Genomic DNA, 19,547 nt, shown 5'->3' with positions numbered 1-19,547 from the left:
AAATTAACTCTACCGACTTAACAAAATAATCTGATTACCCAGCTACTTGCAGTTATACAGATTGATGGCAAAATCGAAAATTAATCTATTTAAGTTTGATAGCGAGCGATATATACGCTAATTTAATTTGCGGTTGAACATGAAATTAACTTAGATACGTTCATCATGATATGGTTTTATTTCGATGTAACCGAGGTTACTAATTTTATACGGATAATAAATGATTGACCACGTCTAGTCAGTTTCTTGTTAATAATTAAATATTTCTCTAATTTTTACGGTTATTTTTATACTGTTATGAATATGCACGTAATCCTTGAATGCATAGTGTTATCATTTAATAATATATTCGAATATATTCATATTGATAGGATTAGAATATTGACGTATATGAATAAATGACTATGTAGTCATTTGGCAAAAAAATTTTTGCAAAGAAACGGTACGGGAGATGATTTTTTGAAATAATTTTTCTATAGTTTTGTATGATATAAATTAACAATTCTAACATATTTCAGGATAACCTGGAAGACCATACATTTAAGGATTAAATTTATATGAATGCATAAATAAAAATTCTCTGGTACAGTGACATGGAAATATAGTAGAACTAATACTATTGGAAATTCATTAGAACTCGACATCAATCTTGTATAAACGTCGAATCATATTTCGCTCAAATTTTTGTCAAAGTAGGTCATCCTTCATGCAAGGTACAAGATATATTTCATCGTTACTTGTAGGTGTCTTTTTTTTTATCGACTGACGTGGAGTTCCGTATGTATATCTCAATTAAGTATCGTCATACTTTGGTGCAGGAAGATTTTGAGGTGGATCCCTTCCTTTGCCCGCAGGTTGCTCGTCAGCCTCCTTCGCTTGCAATATTGATATTTCCAGTTCAATTTTACCCTATATCGATATATTACGTCAGCCTACTTCGATGTTTTACGAATATTTCTAAATAAACTTCAAAATAAGAAAATAAACGAAGAAGAATGGTCGAGGTAAATGGGCATATTCGCGATGTTCGTTAGCGAAGGAACACATTCCCAGCGAATAATTTTAGAAGGAATTAAAAGCTTTCATTTTAATGAGGACTTTGGTATTGACTTGATTTATAAAATGAGACAGTGTTACAATTGCGATGGAGTAAAGTAAATGTTTGTTTCCTCGAATGTTAATGAACATTAGATTTTTATGATACGCACCGCCTGCACGTATTGGGCTGCGTTCACGCTACGCTCCAATGGCCACCAAGCTTTGATTCGTGTCACTTTGAACATATCGATCGTTGGTAGATTCGGATTGAGTAGCTCTAAAGTACAGTTTTTAGAATTTGGACTTCCCCGTGGCATCTTGGCTAAATCCAACGTTAATGCTCCTAAAAGTAGATAAAAATATTCATACCGATTGTGTCAGAACCTTTGAAACCTTCTGATACACATACATAAAATCTTACGAGACATTCGAATATTTATAGACTCTACTATAGATATACTATGCGTGTTATACGAGACAGGTTTTCCACGATAAGTGTTCAAATGTTTGCTTGTATATGCATCAGCGATATTGAAAATTCGTCTGCAGCAGATTAATGGATAAACACGACGATTAATCTAACGTTTGTTTTACCGAGAAAATCGTCCGAAGAGAAATGATCGCTGTCCCAAACTTGCAGGTGTAATCTACATGGCAGTTTGTCCTCGGTTTCGCTTATAGCAAAGATGGATGTCTTTTTGCGTACGATCATAACGCGCTCACCCTTGCAATACATAACGCGAAATATAAATCGCCAATTGAAATTGCCCTCTCCGGTTAAGGAATTATAATGAATGTCAGTTCTTTGATAATCGTCGTAAACAATCCAGCTGAAAAATTGATCATAGCGATTTATACAAAAATAGCTCATCTATTTCCTAGTAAATTCTTCAAATAGCCACCGCTATCTGCAATTTTCAAATTCACCCTTTCACGTAGATATCGGAACACTTTTCTCCGGTAAGGAATTGGCTGTCGACGAGGGGCACGTCCTCGGTGTTCCAAACGATCACACGGATTTCATATTCCTCTGGTACAGGTGGACTGATGTTCACTGCCGGTTTCGGAGGAAGCTCGTTAGATTGAAACATGTCGATCCAAAGTTCCAATTTACCCTGAAGCATCGTTCGAGAATGCAAATCGTGCTTTTAGAATGCTCAATGAGTATTTAGGCAGTTGAAAAATTGTTTAATTTCTGAATGTTACATTCGGACGATATCGTCTTCCCGACAATTCTAGATTAATTCTTTCACAGTGCACTTCAGTCTCTTCTGTCAAATATTTTTCTATCATGCTAACCATGAAATATAGTACCATAAATTTCTCATTAAAATAAATCAGAAATAATAAGTTTTAACGACGAGTCTCCAAGTATACGTCTTATGATTCTTTTTCTTCGAAGAATACAGCCAGCTGTCGAAAGTTTAGCCAAACTCGCTTTTTATCTTAAACGACTCAATCTTAGTCACAATTCTACCGTAGATAAAAGCACAGACTCGTCTTTTTTACAACCTGCTCCAATCCGGGCCTGGTGGCATTAAAAAGCGGGCGTCTTTCGACGTGTTCAGGCACCAGGACGCAGCCACAAATAGGGAAATCTTGCCATTGATGAAGGACGTTCAGTGCCATACATTCTTGCCTCTCTGAATAGAAATCATCAATCACCGATAAAGTGAAATTCATTCTGACGACACAGTTCCCTCCCGATCGAAACGATTAATTTTTAAAATGTACCGTTTTCCGCTTGCTCGTTGACGAATGGAAATCTTTTTCGTCCAATTCTCACGTAATGCTTCCGGTACTCCGGCAATGGGAGATTGTTCCTTTTGCAAAGTTGCTCGAGTATCTGCGTCGGTCTCTCGCGGTCTCTCCACTTATTGTACCCTCCCTCGTTGTACGTCTTGGAAATACCGCAAGTAGCTCGGTGTCTGCTATAGAACCGATTCTCCAAGTCGATCTTCGTCTGTCCTACTAAATCGTCAGTCGTAGTTGCATCGTAGTCCCATACTTGTATGATCATCATGTAATCTTGAGGGAAAGTGGCTTCTATCTCGAAGAGCCTATAAATTATTCGACATTAACGCCCTTACGCATTCTCTGTTCTATTGGGTGTCTTAAAACGAAACATATATATAGTATTATAATCAGAGTTCTCTTACACAATAATTTACTATTTAATAATATTAATGAATTGACAAGTCGAAATTATTTTAATATCTAGTACTTTATTCAATGTTTTAATATTTCTCCCAAAAAAGAGGGAAAGATAGAATTCTATAATGTTAATCGCGATAGATTCAATAATGTTGCTTTGACTGAAAATTAGAAAAGTGAATGGCTTTTGAACGAGCGCTATCAAAGCGAATCACATGTAATCTACCGTGGAAAGTGGATAAAAGAATTATGCGACGTGGAAAATGCAACGGTCAACAGGGAGTTAACGAAATTAAAGTGCTATCGTACCGTCCGAAAATGGGATTTAGCTGATTCGGTATGTAATTCTTTTTATCATTGATAAACGTTTTTCCAAGCTTGACGCACAGATACGGGTCAGATTTTCCGCTGAGGGGATCGCTAGGCTGCAAGTCGATACCTATGGGTGAAATCGATTCATTCTCATTAGTTTATCACGCCATGTAAACGTCATAAAACGTCGTGTCTCGCACACCTTTCACGACGTAAAGTCTGACCAGAAATTTGATGGGATCCGATTGTGGATAATCGCCATACAGACCATTAGCCGCGTTTCTGCCGCTTTTCGTTTTGCAGGGCAAGTTGTTCGGGTGCGGCCAGTGATATACACAAATGCGTCCCTGTCAGTAGATGTTATAATTTTATTAATGGATTATATTTTATAAATGGATATTTTATCCCAATATTAGGTTATAGCAATGTTCATATTTCTTTGAATGAACGTCAAACATCGTTACTTTTACGTAAGATTTACATGATCAATTTTCATTATTACATTAAAACTAAATGATATCCTGTAACGTACAAGTTTGATTGTTCTATGCAAAATTCAAGATTCAATTTTAAGATTGAGGTATAAGTGATTCGAGTAACCCTGCTTTACTATGTATATGCAGATTGCAGAGATATTTTAACCGCTAGATTCGAGATAAACCTTGAACTTTCCAACGTAATTGTCTGTATCGTAGTCGGGATCCTCGCTTTTCTTCCCCTTCCATAGTTCGAACGATCTCAGACGATCCTGAAAGCCGGCGAATTGCGGTTGCATCTCCAGTTCTCCGTTGTATACCTGTTTCCCGTCCAATGAGACAGCTGAGCTGGTGAAAATGCGCTAAAGCGTAGGTACCTTGAACGTCGTCACGAGCTTCTGATCACCTGGTGACAAGCTGCCTAGCTCTCTGCTTCTTTCCTCCTGGAAACGCCATGTTTTGCTTAACAGAGATCCGTGGAAATTTACATACATCGAGTTACTCGCGTGATCGACCCTCTTTCGCCCTACCTCCATGGAAGCGAAGTATTTACTCCACCAGTCGAGAGACTGATCCTCTTCTGGCTTGTAGTCAATTTTCTTCTTCTTTTTTTTTCTTGGTATCACATGCGCGAAAATCTTCTTTAAGGACCGTAATATTTTCCTAATCCATGATTTCTTCTTGTACATCTTCTTGTACGGTATCAACTCCTTGTTCTCGTCTTCTTTCAATGGATCGTAATCGATCGGCAAAGGTGCTTAAGGATAACATTATCATATGAAATGAGTTTTTAAGAATGAGATTTGTAAACCTTAAGAGCCATCACCATAGGAAATAACGTTTATGTTTATCATGGATACAACACCCTAGTACAGTAGTATCTTTTATTTCAATTTTTATTTCGATACTTTAGCGACTGGTAATTTGTAATATTCACTTGGAACGCTTTATTTATTTCATTATCAAATTTGCTACCGTGTAGAGAACTTGTAAGATTTCAGAAATAATATCAATCGATGAATATTAGACGCACGTATAAATAAAAGAATTTCATTTTTAAGGATCTTTCTCTGATACAGCTGTATCTTCGAATGGATTGATAAACTAGATTTTGAATAAGGGACGAAATTCACTAATAACTAGAAGCAAGTTAATCTCAATTTCCAGCCGGATAATGCTCGAGCTCATGTTCCTCGAGGGGTAAAAAACATTTGTTCGTAGCGTATAAACATTTCGTAGAACTTTAATTAACAAAGTTTTCTATTGCGTGCGGTGTGGAACCACATTTTCCATGGTATTATTAACTTCCGTTGAAACCGACCGCGATCAAATATTTAATAACCACCTGAAATGCCTCCGAAGTTGGCGTACATTTTCTCTGAATCTATGGTATATGGTCTATGGTATACGATGAGGCATACCAACGTCATTGGACGTTGATATTTCACGCAAGGAATCGCTCGTGCTCCACGTTTTATATTTCAACGAATGTTATTTCAACAATATTTTGCATTTTTACATTCGTAAGAAGAAACTTACAAATCGTGACAGATTGTCTTTTAGTCCATGGAGATTTCAAAATCGATTTGGTGCCGTGTATACGCGCGTCGTAATCCTCCTCTGTTATTAATTGCTCGAGAAAGACGTAAACGCTGGGTATTATGCAAATCCCGACGTATTTGAAGCATCCAAATCCTCGTGAGTCGTAAGCTTTTATTGTGATGCAGGGATAATAGATATCGAGCTCTGGCATGTCCTTAGAGAATTTTCATATATTAACGTATACATAATGCGTACATTGTACATACACATACGAGTATGTCGATACATTTGAATCGAATTAGATATTTCCTTAACGTTAAAATAATACTTGTACGACGATAATGAAAAATGTTTGAAACGTTACCAGTTCGACGACAACATATGTCTGCTTGTAGTTACTGAATTTCTTGGCATTCTCCATCACTTCTGACTTGACTTGAACGGCGGCACACTCTATAACAATCTGAGGGTTTAACACCGGCATGCAATTAATCTTCTTCATGTCTCGTACGCCCCAAAATATAACTTCAAGCCTGTAACTCGTCATTTTTGGCCTGATGTCTTCCGGTATGTTGTAAATGACGTCTTGCATTGAGGAGTCTATAATTTTGTCCACAGACTTGTCGTCCATCGTCTGAAATAATACATAGTTGTACTCGTGTCATTAATATTTCGTGGGCTATTAAACGTAGAATAAACCGTTAAACTGTTCTTTAACTCTAAAGGTGATTTAATAAGTTTATTGCTACTGTCATGCCAACCACAATATTATATTTATTGAATATTATATTTATTGAAAAAATGATAAAGTTTAACATTTTGTACGTGTTAAACTCTTAAAATAGGATTTGTACCAGTTCATTTCATCGTTCGTAATTAAATATTCTGAAGAACTATCAATCGTCGAATTTCATTTATATTCATGCGACCACGTCATTTTTGTGACTTAACCTTTGTATTCCGATCTACGTTTGCATTTATGAATAGAATGGATAGCGCGCGTGGGAGACGGATATTAATTTCGTAATCAATCCACGCGTAAGATGACAGAAAAGTTCATTAGCGCGGAGGCGGCGAAGATTCTCTCTCTCTCTCTTTCTCTCTCTCTCTCTGTCTCTCTTACGAGTCGAATATCGATCAGTATTACCTCTCTTACCTCTATGAGCTCGAAAGCAGCGAGCACCGAGCCGCTGAAATCCCTTTGCGATTTAAATTTGTACCACTCGAGTTTCGGAGGGAAATTAGGCGGCGAGTAAGTTTCCTCCGCCAGCTTAACTAATGGGATAGTTGTGCATCTCCCGCAGAACTCCTTGAAGCCCTGTAAATTTCGATTCGACATGATTTCAGGGTGAACCACTTAGAGCTTCTATCAATTTATAAATCACTGCCATATCGAAAATCGCATATGATTAAACATCAGATATACTTTGCAAGATTTGATATTCCGGACCATCCCCTTCTCCCTGTGCCACCTATCAAATTTTATCTCAGTACCATTGGGAAATACAGCCTAGAAATTTACTTCTATGAATTTAAAAAAGCATTTCACTTACGCATATATCCTCATCGTACACTTGCAAAATCGCTTTAGGCGGATTTGATTTAATGTACTCTTTCGTCCCATAAATAGTTCTCGGCGGTAGTATCAAAGTTTGATCCCAGAACGGATCCAGTGTCTGCTTAATAATCTGGAAAATTTCGAATACTTTCAATCCCCTGAAGTGCCTTTTCAGAAACCGAGGAATTTCCTCTTACGATTCGAAGTTTGAAAAGTGCCAATCCTTGAAATATTTAAACGGACGTTTGAGATAGAAAATCGAAAGAAATTTAAATCGCTGCTCGTGGAACAGATTGCCAGCGAATTCGGTGGAAATCCATTTACAAATAACGGGGAACCTTCGAGGAATGGAACCGAGGAAATCTCCGCGGTAATAATAACGCGACGAGTTCGCGAGTCACCTCAGGAAGCGTGGGTGAATTATCGACACAAAACTTACTCTGGTGGAGGCCGTGTAACCGTGAAACGTGACACGCACGATGGGATCCAATAAACCGGATTCATCCATGCCAGGATCAAAGCGACCTTGGAATATGTGAGCTCGCAACTGAAATGTCTGCAACGCAACCGATGACAAACTCATTTTAACGTTTCGTTCGAAATATTTCCGACGATATTACATTAATGCGTCTGTGGAATAGTTAGATCTTTAAGATGGATCAACGTCAAGTTTGATTTTTGAGTCGTTGAATCTCGTTTCAGGTGACGCTTAAATTAAGAAAAAAATAATAGCTACTAAAGCCTGGATTCTTCGATCAGGACATTTTGATTGTTCGTTGATGTGAATCTCGATGGAAAGATTGATGATATTGGCACCTTTTGTTGTAGGTTGAATGCACAGTGATGCATAGTGTATTTGATAATAAACTATATTTTGTAACGTAGCGGATATACTACAACATTTAATACATTGTTTGTCTCAATTCATTTATATTATCGGAACGCTCAAATTATTTCTCTATAGATTTATGTAAATTAATGATTTCGAAATGTTTTATTACATTTGGATACAATGCATTCAAAGAGTAACTCGTTCGTTAGGAGAAGAAAGCTTTTTAAGAAAAAACGCGTTGAATTTATGATGTCAAGCGATAATAATTTAACGCATACTCAATTCCGTGTAAAAGGTGTGTGCGCTCCGGGAATGCATTGCGGCGAAAATTAAAATTTCAATTTCGCGTTGTAGTTGTCAGGAATGCGTGCCGTTTCGATTGTTTAAATTTCTCTAGTGTAATGAAAGTATTCGATACTAAATTGCATTTCATCACATCAACGTCAAAAAGCTTCCTTGACTCAAATAAAACCCTCGACAAAAGGAATAAAACGAAGGAATGTTAATTATCAAAGAGAAGAGTAGATAAACCGTCGTTAATATTGGAAATTATGAATGTAACCCAGTGCGTGACATGGCAATTAGAAAGGAAGGAAAAGAAGGTATTCTTGGCAAAGAAAAATATACCCTCGTTTTTGCCTGGCGTTTCTTGAATGCCAGGGATTAATTAAAGCCCCTGGCTCAAGCTACGAAACGAGACGCGTCTAAACTTGACCTTGCTCTGAAATTCTCACCAACGAGAAATTTTCATACCGTGGAACGTGTGTACTCCAAATATTTGGGAAACGAATCAATGTTTCTCTCATGGTCCACCTTGTAACCGGGTGGAATCGAGGCCCAACAAGCTCCTATATACTCGGCGTTTCCAAGCCACAGGAAGAGTTCAAGCTTGCAGGCCATGTAATCGGCACCTTCCTCATCCCGTGGATGTACCAAAAATACGTCAACCCTCTGACCGCATAATGATCCCCTTTCGGTCATTTCTTCTGAATAAATAATTCGTTCGGCTGGAAATCGTGCGTACGCCACTCGTTTCGAGCCGGCTATCATCCAAATGAAAACGTCAGGTAGGCCATGCTGGGGCTGGTAAATTTGTAAGAAGTCTTGCGTTGCTCACGGTAAAATAAATTTTCCATGGAGGTACGCGGAACAAGGAGGACGCTCGTATTTAAATATTTCATGACGGTTTGCAATGTCTATGAGTAGAAAGGGCAGCGCGTCGTTATCTTGCGTTCTCCATGGAAAATTCTTCGCGAGAGGAGGGACACAAGATCACGAGGAAAAAAGATATGCAAATTTAGAAGCAACTTTGTTCCTTGTTCTCCGAGGATTAGTTTCTTGTGTTTGTCCGAAACAAGCTGGTAAAGGGAAAAAGTCAGCGTAAAGCTTTTACCGTCTCATTGAAGTGTTTAAAACTTCTCCTTTCCGTCTCTCTACAGCGAAGATGTAAATTGAATACATATAGACCTGGTAAGATTTGTAAGTAGACCGGGGAATGTTTATGTCGAATGGAGGAAAGTGGAGGTTAAAGAATTTAAAAAATTTTCCAAGTAAATAGGAAAGTAAAAAATGTCGTAGGAACTTAATAGTCTACAGAATCACAAATGTAATCGGAATCAAGATTAATTTCTTCTTAATCTTTATATCGACGATAAAAATATTCACATTTCATTAGTAACTAGGTTACCTAGGTACTTCGAAGAGACGTCTTTTCGTAGATTAAACATATCTAGAGCGATAGTTTCATCTTCATACGTCTCCAAGATATTCATAACCACTGTGAGTTATTTCAAATAATTACTTGAAACTACAATATGGAATTGAAAGCAATTCGATGATATTTCCATAAGAACATAAGCGGTTGTCAATGAAGTAAAAATAGTTATTCGATTTGCCAATTGTTCCAGAAATAGAAAATGTTCGTGACGGAGAAACATGAAATACAACTCACGTCTTCCCGTAGCTTTTTCACTTTAGCCAGATACTGATACGCATGTGCCATTGCGATTCTCGTGTAGTGATTACTGGGAAGTTCGCCGTTGATCTTGATCCTCTTTAGGATATTCTCGATCTCTTTATGGCATAGATTCACGCGATGGCGATCGAGCTTCGTGGTGCCACCTTCGTCATCGTATCGCCCCGTGTCTAATGTATGCAAATAATGTATGCAATGGCTCTTCATGGTACGAATCGTCTCGTTGTAGAATTTGTAAGTGTCTGGATGTTGGAGCTCGACCATGTCCTCTAGTTGTTCCAACTTTTGCTCCTGTCGTGGCAAATTAAAATTATTCTGGTATCGCTGTTCTAGTTTGGAAACAAACTTGCTCGTTTCCCGCTATCATCGTGAGAACTCGACTCCAGGATATATAAAATATTTCTTTCGAATGAAAGAACTTTTCGGTTGGCCGTTACGACGCTCTCATATTAATCGCGATTTGTAATTTTAGCACGTACACTGACTTATTGAGAAATTAATGCGAACGAATGGCCAGGTTGCGAAAGTTTTTAGATAAAGTTTCGTTGATAGAATGACAGGTGTTTAGAAAAGTTTGGAAGTAGGTAACTTGACCTACATCGAAGGAATAAGTCGAATTTAATAGAGCATTTACGATTTATCCAGCTTAATTTCCTTTTGATATCGAAGAACAAACGAAGCTCACTAGGAAATCGGCGATGAAAGCTAAGTTGTTACTGTTGTGCATTCGCCAATCGAGATTCGGCCACCAAGATCTAACGTAGAGGCAGGGTTTTCGCGAGCCAAGAGGCACGTAATTATATTTGCCATCCAATGTTCCAGTCAATCGTGGCAGGGTCTCGCTTTCGAACTCCGGTTTACGGTCTGGCATCTGGTTTCCTGTTGAAAATTGATCATATTTTACATAGGGCAACCGTACATAGCGTAACTTGTCGTTCGTATTAACAAGTAATTGGAGAGTGGAAACGTAGTTTCGTTATGGAAGTTCGAGTGGCGGGTCCCATATTTCGATCATTCGTAAAGAGTGGTTGAAGAAAGTATACACAAGAATCCAATACCATCGTTATTGTCCTCAAAGCATTGGCTGCGAGCAAATTGTCTGTTACCGGCATTCCCGAGGCTAACCTCGAAGCTTATCGATTTCGACCAAAATTTTCCCCGATCGATCATACTTATATCGTATAACACAGTGACCAGGTAATATTCTTCCGTCTTCCACAAGCTTCTCTTTGAAAAAAGAAACGATCCGATAGTTAGTGGTTGTCAATTTAGACAAAAGATGAAAAGGTATTTCAAGCAGAGTTTGCAATTTTTAACCTAATCCTTAAACATTTAACAGATACAAAGAACTTAAGATATTGTAAAGTTGTTAAACTATTCCTTGCAAATATCATAAAATATCGTCCTACAAGAAAATGTTTATGAATTCACTATAACAAAAGCAACCATCATACCAATGTAGAATCACGTAAACAGGTAGTTAAATCAATGAAATGTTATTACGTCGGGTTATTGTATAAATTATTAAGCGCTCACTCTTGCTACACGCTGAATGAAGCGTGACGGTGAATTAATATTTATTAATAACACACAAACTGTCGTTTTATCTTATTTATTGATTTCCAATTCTGAAAAATCTATTTATAGCGCAAATTTTGTCTAAGGAATCATACTTTTATATAAGCACAGAAGGTTATATATAATATATAATCCTGTAATGTAATATGTAATTCGTTGTAAAATTGTGTCTGATCAGAGACGGTCCGTTTCTCCTTATTATCTTACATTTAAACCCTTCCTTCCCATTTTTCATTGTATATAGTTAAAAGGACTGAAATCTAATGCTATAACATTGAGCATTGCAAACTTGAGATTTGTCGACGCCTAATTAAAAGATTTAAAATTTTCGAGATTTGAAATTCTGCTCTTATAAAATAATCAGATAGTAATAGAAATTAATGTACAAAAGAAAGAATGTACTGTAGATGTACCTCGATAATAGGAGCCGCGAGCTCTCTTTCAGCACTGATTCCAGCCGTTGTTGTTTCTGAGTCATCCATTTCAGTTTTTAAGGAGAGAAGAACTCTACCGCGATAAAAAGGAAGGGCTATCGAGCACTTGCCAAAACAGCTGTTCCTTTCTGTAGTCCCGGACCCATAAAAGTGTAGGAACGATGGCCCAAAGGTCGGTAGGAAACCTGATAAAAGTAACATCTAGCAATATATCAGGTTATTTTGTCTTCTGTGATCTTAAAAAAAAAATTTAGAAAAATTTCGTATCATATTGTAGATTGAATGATATTCATTACAATCCCATTTTATTGCTTACACAATTAAAATGTATATAGTCACATATTATGACTATATACAAAAAATTTGTGATATTGATAATCCTTTGTTTCAAAAATTTAAACAAAAATTTGATCTATAGTATATTTCAATCCATTTTTCAATTTATAACATCGTTATGGTATTGGTAATGGAAGAACGAATGTGAATTAAAAAAGAAAAAGAATATATCGTACTATATCGAATCGAACTAACGTTACACGACATTGGTTATATTAAATGCAGGCGAATTAGCTGTTCACGAAAAAAAGGGTGGAAGAAGTTAAAGTACGAATAGAACAGAACAAACACAGAGGTAACAAACAAACGTTAATCAACGTTTCGATGGCAACTGCTTATTTGAATTTCGTTTACGTACGATATTCTGTCGTTTAATTTATCGATCTCGATTCGATGTTATATGTATTCCTGCTGTATTATCCTTTGAAATCTTTTTCACGTGATTCTCGATACTCGAAGAAAAGAATTTCCAATAGCATGTATAATACTCATACGAATTTACCATACTCTCCAGAATTCGATATTTTGCTCATGTTGAGAATATAAGAAGCCACGACACACGTTCGACAGCTATTAACACGATGCTTGATAGCAATCCTGACACGTTGACACAGTGATGGGAACATTTCTCTGAACGTAATCTTTTCATTAAATCGCGGCCTGTAGGTTTGCCATGCTTCGCTCGTCGTTTCCTGAAAACGTTGTCGAAATGAAACAAAAGGGTCATTCTATAAGCGTCATCGTATTCTATTTTACATTTCGAATTTCTATAATCAAAGTCAAATGGTAAATCGGCTGAAAACATATGCGTACGCAGTTGGTAATTAGAAAGGTAAGACTTGAAACGATTGAAACTAATGAATAGGGAAAGTTGAATTATCGATGGCGATTTCAATTAATAATTACCTTCATTCCAGCGAACGATATCTGCACGAACGGGTTAATATTTTCGAAATCATTTTTTACGCATAGGCTGCTCATATCTGGTAACCCGTCAGCTCGATAAATCGTAAAAATGTAGCATGCTCGTTGCCTATAGGGTAGAAATTCACCACCGACAGGCAACAAGAGGTTCCTGTAATTATTCGCTTTCCATTAATCGGCTGACAAGCCAATGTGCTCCGAATTCGAATCCACCCCAAATCGATTTTGGAACACGCACAAATACCCTATTACATTAAAAAGGCTACTGGAATGTGTCTCTATTCTCTGTCGTACAGGCAATAGAACGCAATACGAGTATGTATGCAGATGTATAGTGAGGGGTTAAATTGTTGGTGTTGGAACGTATAAATTTATAGGGAAGTGCTCGAAGATTGGGAATGAATGTTGTACAATATCTTAGATTTATGGATATATAGGAAATAAATATGACTAACATTTAATATTTGGAAACCACAGAAAAAAATATGACCAACATCTTTGCTGATATTTCGAGTTTTATAGATTCACAGATAAAGAAATTTTTATTAAATGAAATCCTATCGGATGATGCTACTTATATTTAAAATTTGTGAATTTTATGATCTATAATGTTCAAGTTTAAATACAAATTTCATGCAGATATCAGAGCGTATTTTAATGGAGTTAGATTAAAGACGCCCGTCAGGTAGAATATCGATTTCATGTTAATGTCATAAAGGAGTTTGCTACTTTTCAATTTGATTCTGAAGGCGTAAAATGTCTCAAGATCTTCAATTTGGAAATTCTTAATATCATACAATTAATAAGTGATATTACGTGTTAAAGTATTTTGGAGTGAAAATTACCCTTCGATGTCGTCCTCGCCCTCTGTATCCGGATGTACTTTCAATTTCTCTCCTTTCACATTAATCGCGATATTACATTTGACGTAACCTTTCGGTCCCGCAGAAACATCCTTTGGATTTGTCAGCATTGCCCATTTGTGATAATATTGATGATCTGTTCAGGTCGATAAATTTATTATGCCACTGCCTCTTTTCCAATATAATAAATTAAAAATTAAAATAGGATAACGGGGAACTAAGATGAATCGAGAAACTCAAGGAACTAAATATCACCTGGTTGATCCCAAACGAGAGCAACTTCGAAAGTCGTACTCCCATGAAACTTGAGACGTAAATAACCCTTCAGATATACAGCTATCGTAATTTTAGTGCTTAAAAGTTCGTTTAAGTTGCAAAAAAGATCGAACACGAAATACTGTAACAGTTAAAAAGTTTAATAGATGAAATCGATAAAAGTTTCGTGAGAACGACATTTTCCAATTTTACTTCATTATAGATTGGTGAATCCGTTCTTTCGCGAACCACCGTTTTTTTCCTCCGATTTCCCACTTTAACCACGACCATAGGATTTGCATTTTGGGGCAAATGTTTCGCTTTCAGAATCTTTATGCAAATCTGATAGACATTCGACCGAGTTTTCCTGGGGCTCATTACGTTTCGATATACTCGATTGTTTGTATTTCATATACTTCACGCTGTTTGATTTATCGTCTGTTTGATTGGCATATTTCATACAGGTGTTTATCCATTAATGAAAGTTAACTAATTATTTATCCTTTGGTAATAAGCGAAGATATGTCTATTTCCTTTAATGTTGATAAAAAGTAATTTTTAGAGAATTTAGGTGACTATAATAATACACAATAGGCTTTAAACTATTATGATAATTAATAATTATATTTTAATGAACATTCTTTATAGCGAATGTTTTTAAATGAACTTGATTATCTCCTTTAATCATTATTTAAATTTCGAAATTAATATCACTGGCGAGGAATAAAATGAATTCTTTAGAAAAAATATTTAAAGCTTTGATTTTTAAAATGATTAAGATGTATTCAAGGTTATTAAAAAAATAAAATATTGAAATTATAACTATTACGATATTAAATAACAAAGGAGTTACTTTTTATCTGCAGTAAAGCTCTGTATTTATTCCTTGCCAACATATGATAAACTTAACGTATAATGGTAAAAACCATTGACTAAATTGTAGTATAGACTATAGCCGTGGGATACAAAACAGCATTGAATGTCACGTCTATTCTGTATATCATCGGTGCTGGCATCTGGTACCTTACGAGACTTTCCATCACATGTTCTGTTGTACCGACCACTCAGAGGTTTTATTACGCCCTCTACATTCTACTGTTTCACTGGCGTTGTAGTCTTTCTCTACACTGAACCGGTAACGTAGCAGTCGGTGATACGAAAACAACAAAGGGGTTGTAAGCAAACCCCAAAACATGGGACATAAAAAAAAACATTGAATGCCGAGTCCATTCAAAGTATTTCTAGTCGTTCACATTTACCGAATATTAAATTTCGCATCGAATTCAACTTTACTTGAAACACATTAAAAACGATTTAGTAAACAGCTAGGAACTTTTTATCTCAATTATCATCGTCTTTTCGTCGTAAATTTTCGTGGTTGTTTTAAAAAATCATTCACCGAAACGTTTGCAGTAATTGAAAATCTATAGGATTGCAATGCCCCGGGAGTGCTGACTTTGTCGGATTTAACGCTGACTCTGGAAAATGATTTTTCCTATTTATTGAGCCAGATTACCGAATTAATTCAATTAAATCAAACCTGTACAATTTTTGTGCAATCCGCTATCTCCATGCAAAAATTACACAGGTGGTTCTTCTGTAACATCTGCATCGTATTATACAACGCTTTATTTGAAACAAATAACGGTAAATCGATATCATGTAACGTGGAACTATAAATCTTACAAGTAAATTTTGAATATCTATAAAAATTCCATTTTTTTAGCACGGATAATGAAAGAAAATTTGAATGAAAGAAATTTGTATCGTTTAAATGTATTAATATATAGTTTATTCTTGACATTTGACATATTACTACATTTCTATACATGCTTCTACATATTTGCATCTGTGCACGTTGATGCATATTTTCGCATATTTACATTCGTCAAATATATAACTGCCTTTAGTCAAGTAGTAAGTATTTAATACTACCACAGGCAATGTGTCTGATTTGTAATATTTATATGTGATTTCCTTCGAACAATCGACAGTGAGTTTGTTTTACGCGCTGCTTCGCGTCACTGGCTTCGAAGGCTGAACTGTCGGATACAAGTGTGTACTTCACACGTCAATTTGCGTACCGGTGTGTAAATAAAAATGCTGTCCAATGACGTGCTTCAACTTATTCCCCGATTGTCACACCAACGACTATCGATCAGTCTGTCGAAATTAGTCCACGAGTTTCGCGACGATCTGTCCACAGACCCTTATATTTACTTCATCTTACCTTATATTATTCTTAGCTATAAATTCGCCATGTAAATAATTCAACGATAATTGATTATCCGATGAATCGATTTCATTAAAATGTTATAAAATCGTGAAACTCTATTGGGTTCGACAGATATAGCGTATTCATTCGATTATAGTCTCGGAATATCTGTATCAACGAGTGAAGCTATTATTTACGAGCACCTCTTCCGCATTAAGTTACAAATCAATGTTTAATTTCTGTTTCTAACAAATTGTTACAATACAACGATTCGGTCAAATTTTTGCAAGTATCCGATTGCCTGTTTATACGTCGATATGCTCGGACTAGAAAGTTTGATGAGAAAAAGCTGAAATTCTCTGTATAATAATTACGTTTGCAACGACACAGGGTATAATTCAGTCGTCGAATTTTGATCTGCGCATGAATTTTTCCTCTAATGATGTTAGAAATTAGGGTATCGGTGACATGCGTGGTGGATAGCACGCTAGGATAAAAACGTCACGTAGTTTCGGCCCCCCATCGACTAGGTTCTCTATGGGGCGTGCACGAAACAGACGGTCGGAATAGCAAAGGGCGTGCACGCGCAATTCAGAAGCTATTATAGGCACGCGGTTTATTTCGACACGTGTCTTTACACGGCCTCCGATCCCCGTCGTTCGGTATCCTAAGTACGGACTTCCGACGTGTTGCCGCAAATCGCGCCGTACATTTTCACTAATTGTCCCGGTGATTTATCGAGAACAGCGTGATCGGTATTTCTCGGAATGAAAGTCATGCTTGTAACACTGACCAAACTGTTTCTTCCACGATCCTCCCAACTCTTGGCCTATTCTGCCCACCATTTAGCATTATTCGAATTGATTCCTTATTTTTATACGAATAAGTTGTTCGATATCATTTCGATTCGGATAAACTCTTGTGCGAACCATACTTTATCCGAATAAATTTTATTCGATAGTATATTCATTCATTGGTGGCGAATAAAATTTTGTTCCACATTTTTATTCGAATAAAATTTTCACTCAATATAGATTTAAGTAGTTTAGTTAAGAATGTGTATTATTTTATTATATTTTTGTCTCCTGAGAAAACATTATATTACCTACTTTATGCGACCGATTGTAAAGTGTTTAGAAGGTGTGTTTAGGTTCGATTCTCTTAGTTTCGTTTTTAAAGCTATGGAGTTGCGTACACACTCACAGTCTAATTATAAGTGTAGGTAGCTTGAGCGACAGCATTCTTGTGAGCTCATGAGAAATATGCAGTAAAATTGAAGTGGTATACACGTGAACATGTTCACTGCTATGTAAATTTTGTATTTTCTTATGGGCAGTATCTGAGTGACGTTCAGATGCTTCTTGATGCATTTACTAGTTTACATTGCAGTATTATTAAAAGCATTCATAGTTTTTTTTAATAATTTTTATACAAAGAGTAATATCATCATGACATATATATTTTATCAATAATATCGAGTTTTTTTCATTGCTTATTAAGCTTTGGTCATCGATCACTATTAAGCGTCATACATCAACAAATTTACCGTTTATTCAATTTTAAAGCGAGCTACATATTTATATACCTATATTTATGCTATACATGAACGTAAAAATCTCGTTCACTTACCGTATAAAATAATTAACTTTTACAACAACACTGTACGTACACACTCTGAATAAATTCTGACAGTTTGTTCGATACAATTATTATCTAACATTAAATACGTACATTGTACTAAACGATGCAGGAACTATTCGCGGATTAATATCCATAATCATGCGAACAGGAATCGTGTGAACCGATCGGAAATCTATACGTCACCGTAACACAAAATGATTGCCCATCATGGTAACTAGCAACGATTCGACAACACGAAAGAAAGAAGTAAAAAAAAAAAAGTGATGTTGCGGGCAGGGAATGAAAGAAGGAGCGGGGAAAAAGAAAAATCGTATTCCAGCACGTATTAGCGATAGACTTGTAAGTTAACCCTGGTAACTGGTAGAGGACACGAGCTCGGAGCGTGCCCCTTGTGGGGGTTGCGCCATTGGGGGTGTTCGTTATATTCCGAGTCCTTTTGAAAGGGTCACGTGGCTAGGCCTGCATCCCCCTCGAACCGATATCGTATTTGTACAACACGCATCCATTATTGCAATCCGGCTGTTTGTGTGTTTTGCGCACTCTTTGTGTGGCGATCCTCCGCTCTCGTGGGCTCCCCGCGAGCGCGAGCGCACACGCCTTCGTTTTCTTTCGCTTGGAACGGCGCCCTCTCGGCTTTTCGCACACTTGTCCTGGCCTCGCTGTGCGAGCGAAACGCAGGCCCATTATTGTACCGTGAAACAATGAGCACTCGCGATCGGCGGACCACTCGACACAAGAGAGAAAACCGGCTCTTTCGTTTCGCCGGGTCACGTGGGAAAACGTCGTCGCTTTATTCCTTTCTTTTTTCATCTTCCTTCTTTACTTCGTCCGCCTCTTTTCGTTTCTGTTCTCTCGATAGAAGGGTGAATATCGACGGGGTGCTCGAGCACGCGTGGGAGAAGTCAGCTTTTCGAAATCTTTTAGAAAGTCGGCGCTTCGACAACGATGTGGTTCCTAGACTCTCTCCTTCTCTCTCTTTCTCACCTTTTACCAGTCACGCGTCGAGTACGCTTTTCTAACGTCAATATACTTCTCCACTTATTCTAGTTATTATACAGCCCGATATCGCGATGCAAAATACGTAACTGAATTTCACGATTTCATAATTTCCCAACATTCCGCATCAAATCGTCGATCGATCTCGATCTCCCAAGTTTTAGCCGAAACCCGCATCTTGTCTCCGATATCGCAATCCTGAACTTGGGAACAGTGGACACTGATGGATCTCAGCCTTAAATCGCGACGATACCTGCGAAGTAATTGAACCGTCGCAGGCGCGTACGAACGATCCTTCAGCTAGCTGCCCATTCTATCCGAAGGGATACGCTGGCGCTCTCCATGGGTGGCTGCGGGCATTTCGAAGTGAGCGCCCATCGTCTAAATAGCGGAACATTATCCTATCTCCCGCGGTGGA

General features: G+C 37.2%; 1 protein-coding gene across 1 annotated transcript; it reads right to left on the bottom strand.

Moving 5' to 3' along the window:
* Positions 1-792: 792 nt before the first annotated feature.
* Positions 793-14,655, bottom strand: LOC117156918 (otoferlin). The gene is given in 25 exon segments (XM_033334434.2): positions 793-909; positions 1,209-1,381; positions 1,633-1,868; positions 1,966-2,153; positions 2,551-2,681; positions 2,773-3,098; positions 3,502-3,631; positions 3,707-3,851; positions 4,166-4,300; positions 4,511-4,737; positions 5,520-5,736; positions 5,887-6,156; positions 6,679-6,840; positions 7,076-7,210; positions 7,520-7,636; positions 8,666-8,989; positions 9,864-10,178; positions 10,573-10,911; positions 10,944-11,114; positions 11,879-12,084; positions 12,738-12,927; positions 13,142-13,310; positions 14,005-14,158; positions 14,278-14,419; positions 14,491-14,655. Coding segments are annotated over 25 exon segments (4,884 nt in total).
* Between the last annotated feature and the right edge of the window lie 4,892 nt (positions 14,656-19,547).

The sequence above is a fragment of the Bombus vancouverensis genome, chromosome 4 (assembly GCF_051014615.1).
Source record: "Bombus vancouverensis nearcticus chromosome 4, iyBomVanc1_principal, whole genome shotgun sequence".
NCBI lineage: Eukaryota > Metazoa > Arthropoda > Insecta > Hymenoptera > Apidae > Bombus > Bombus vancouverensis.
This window is presented reverse-complemented; position numbering and strand designations above follow the sequence as displayed.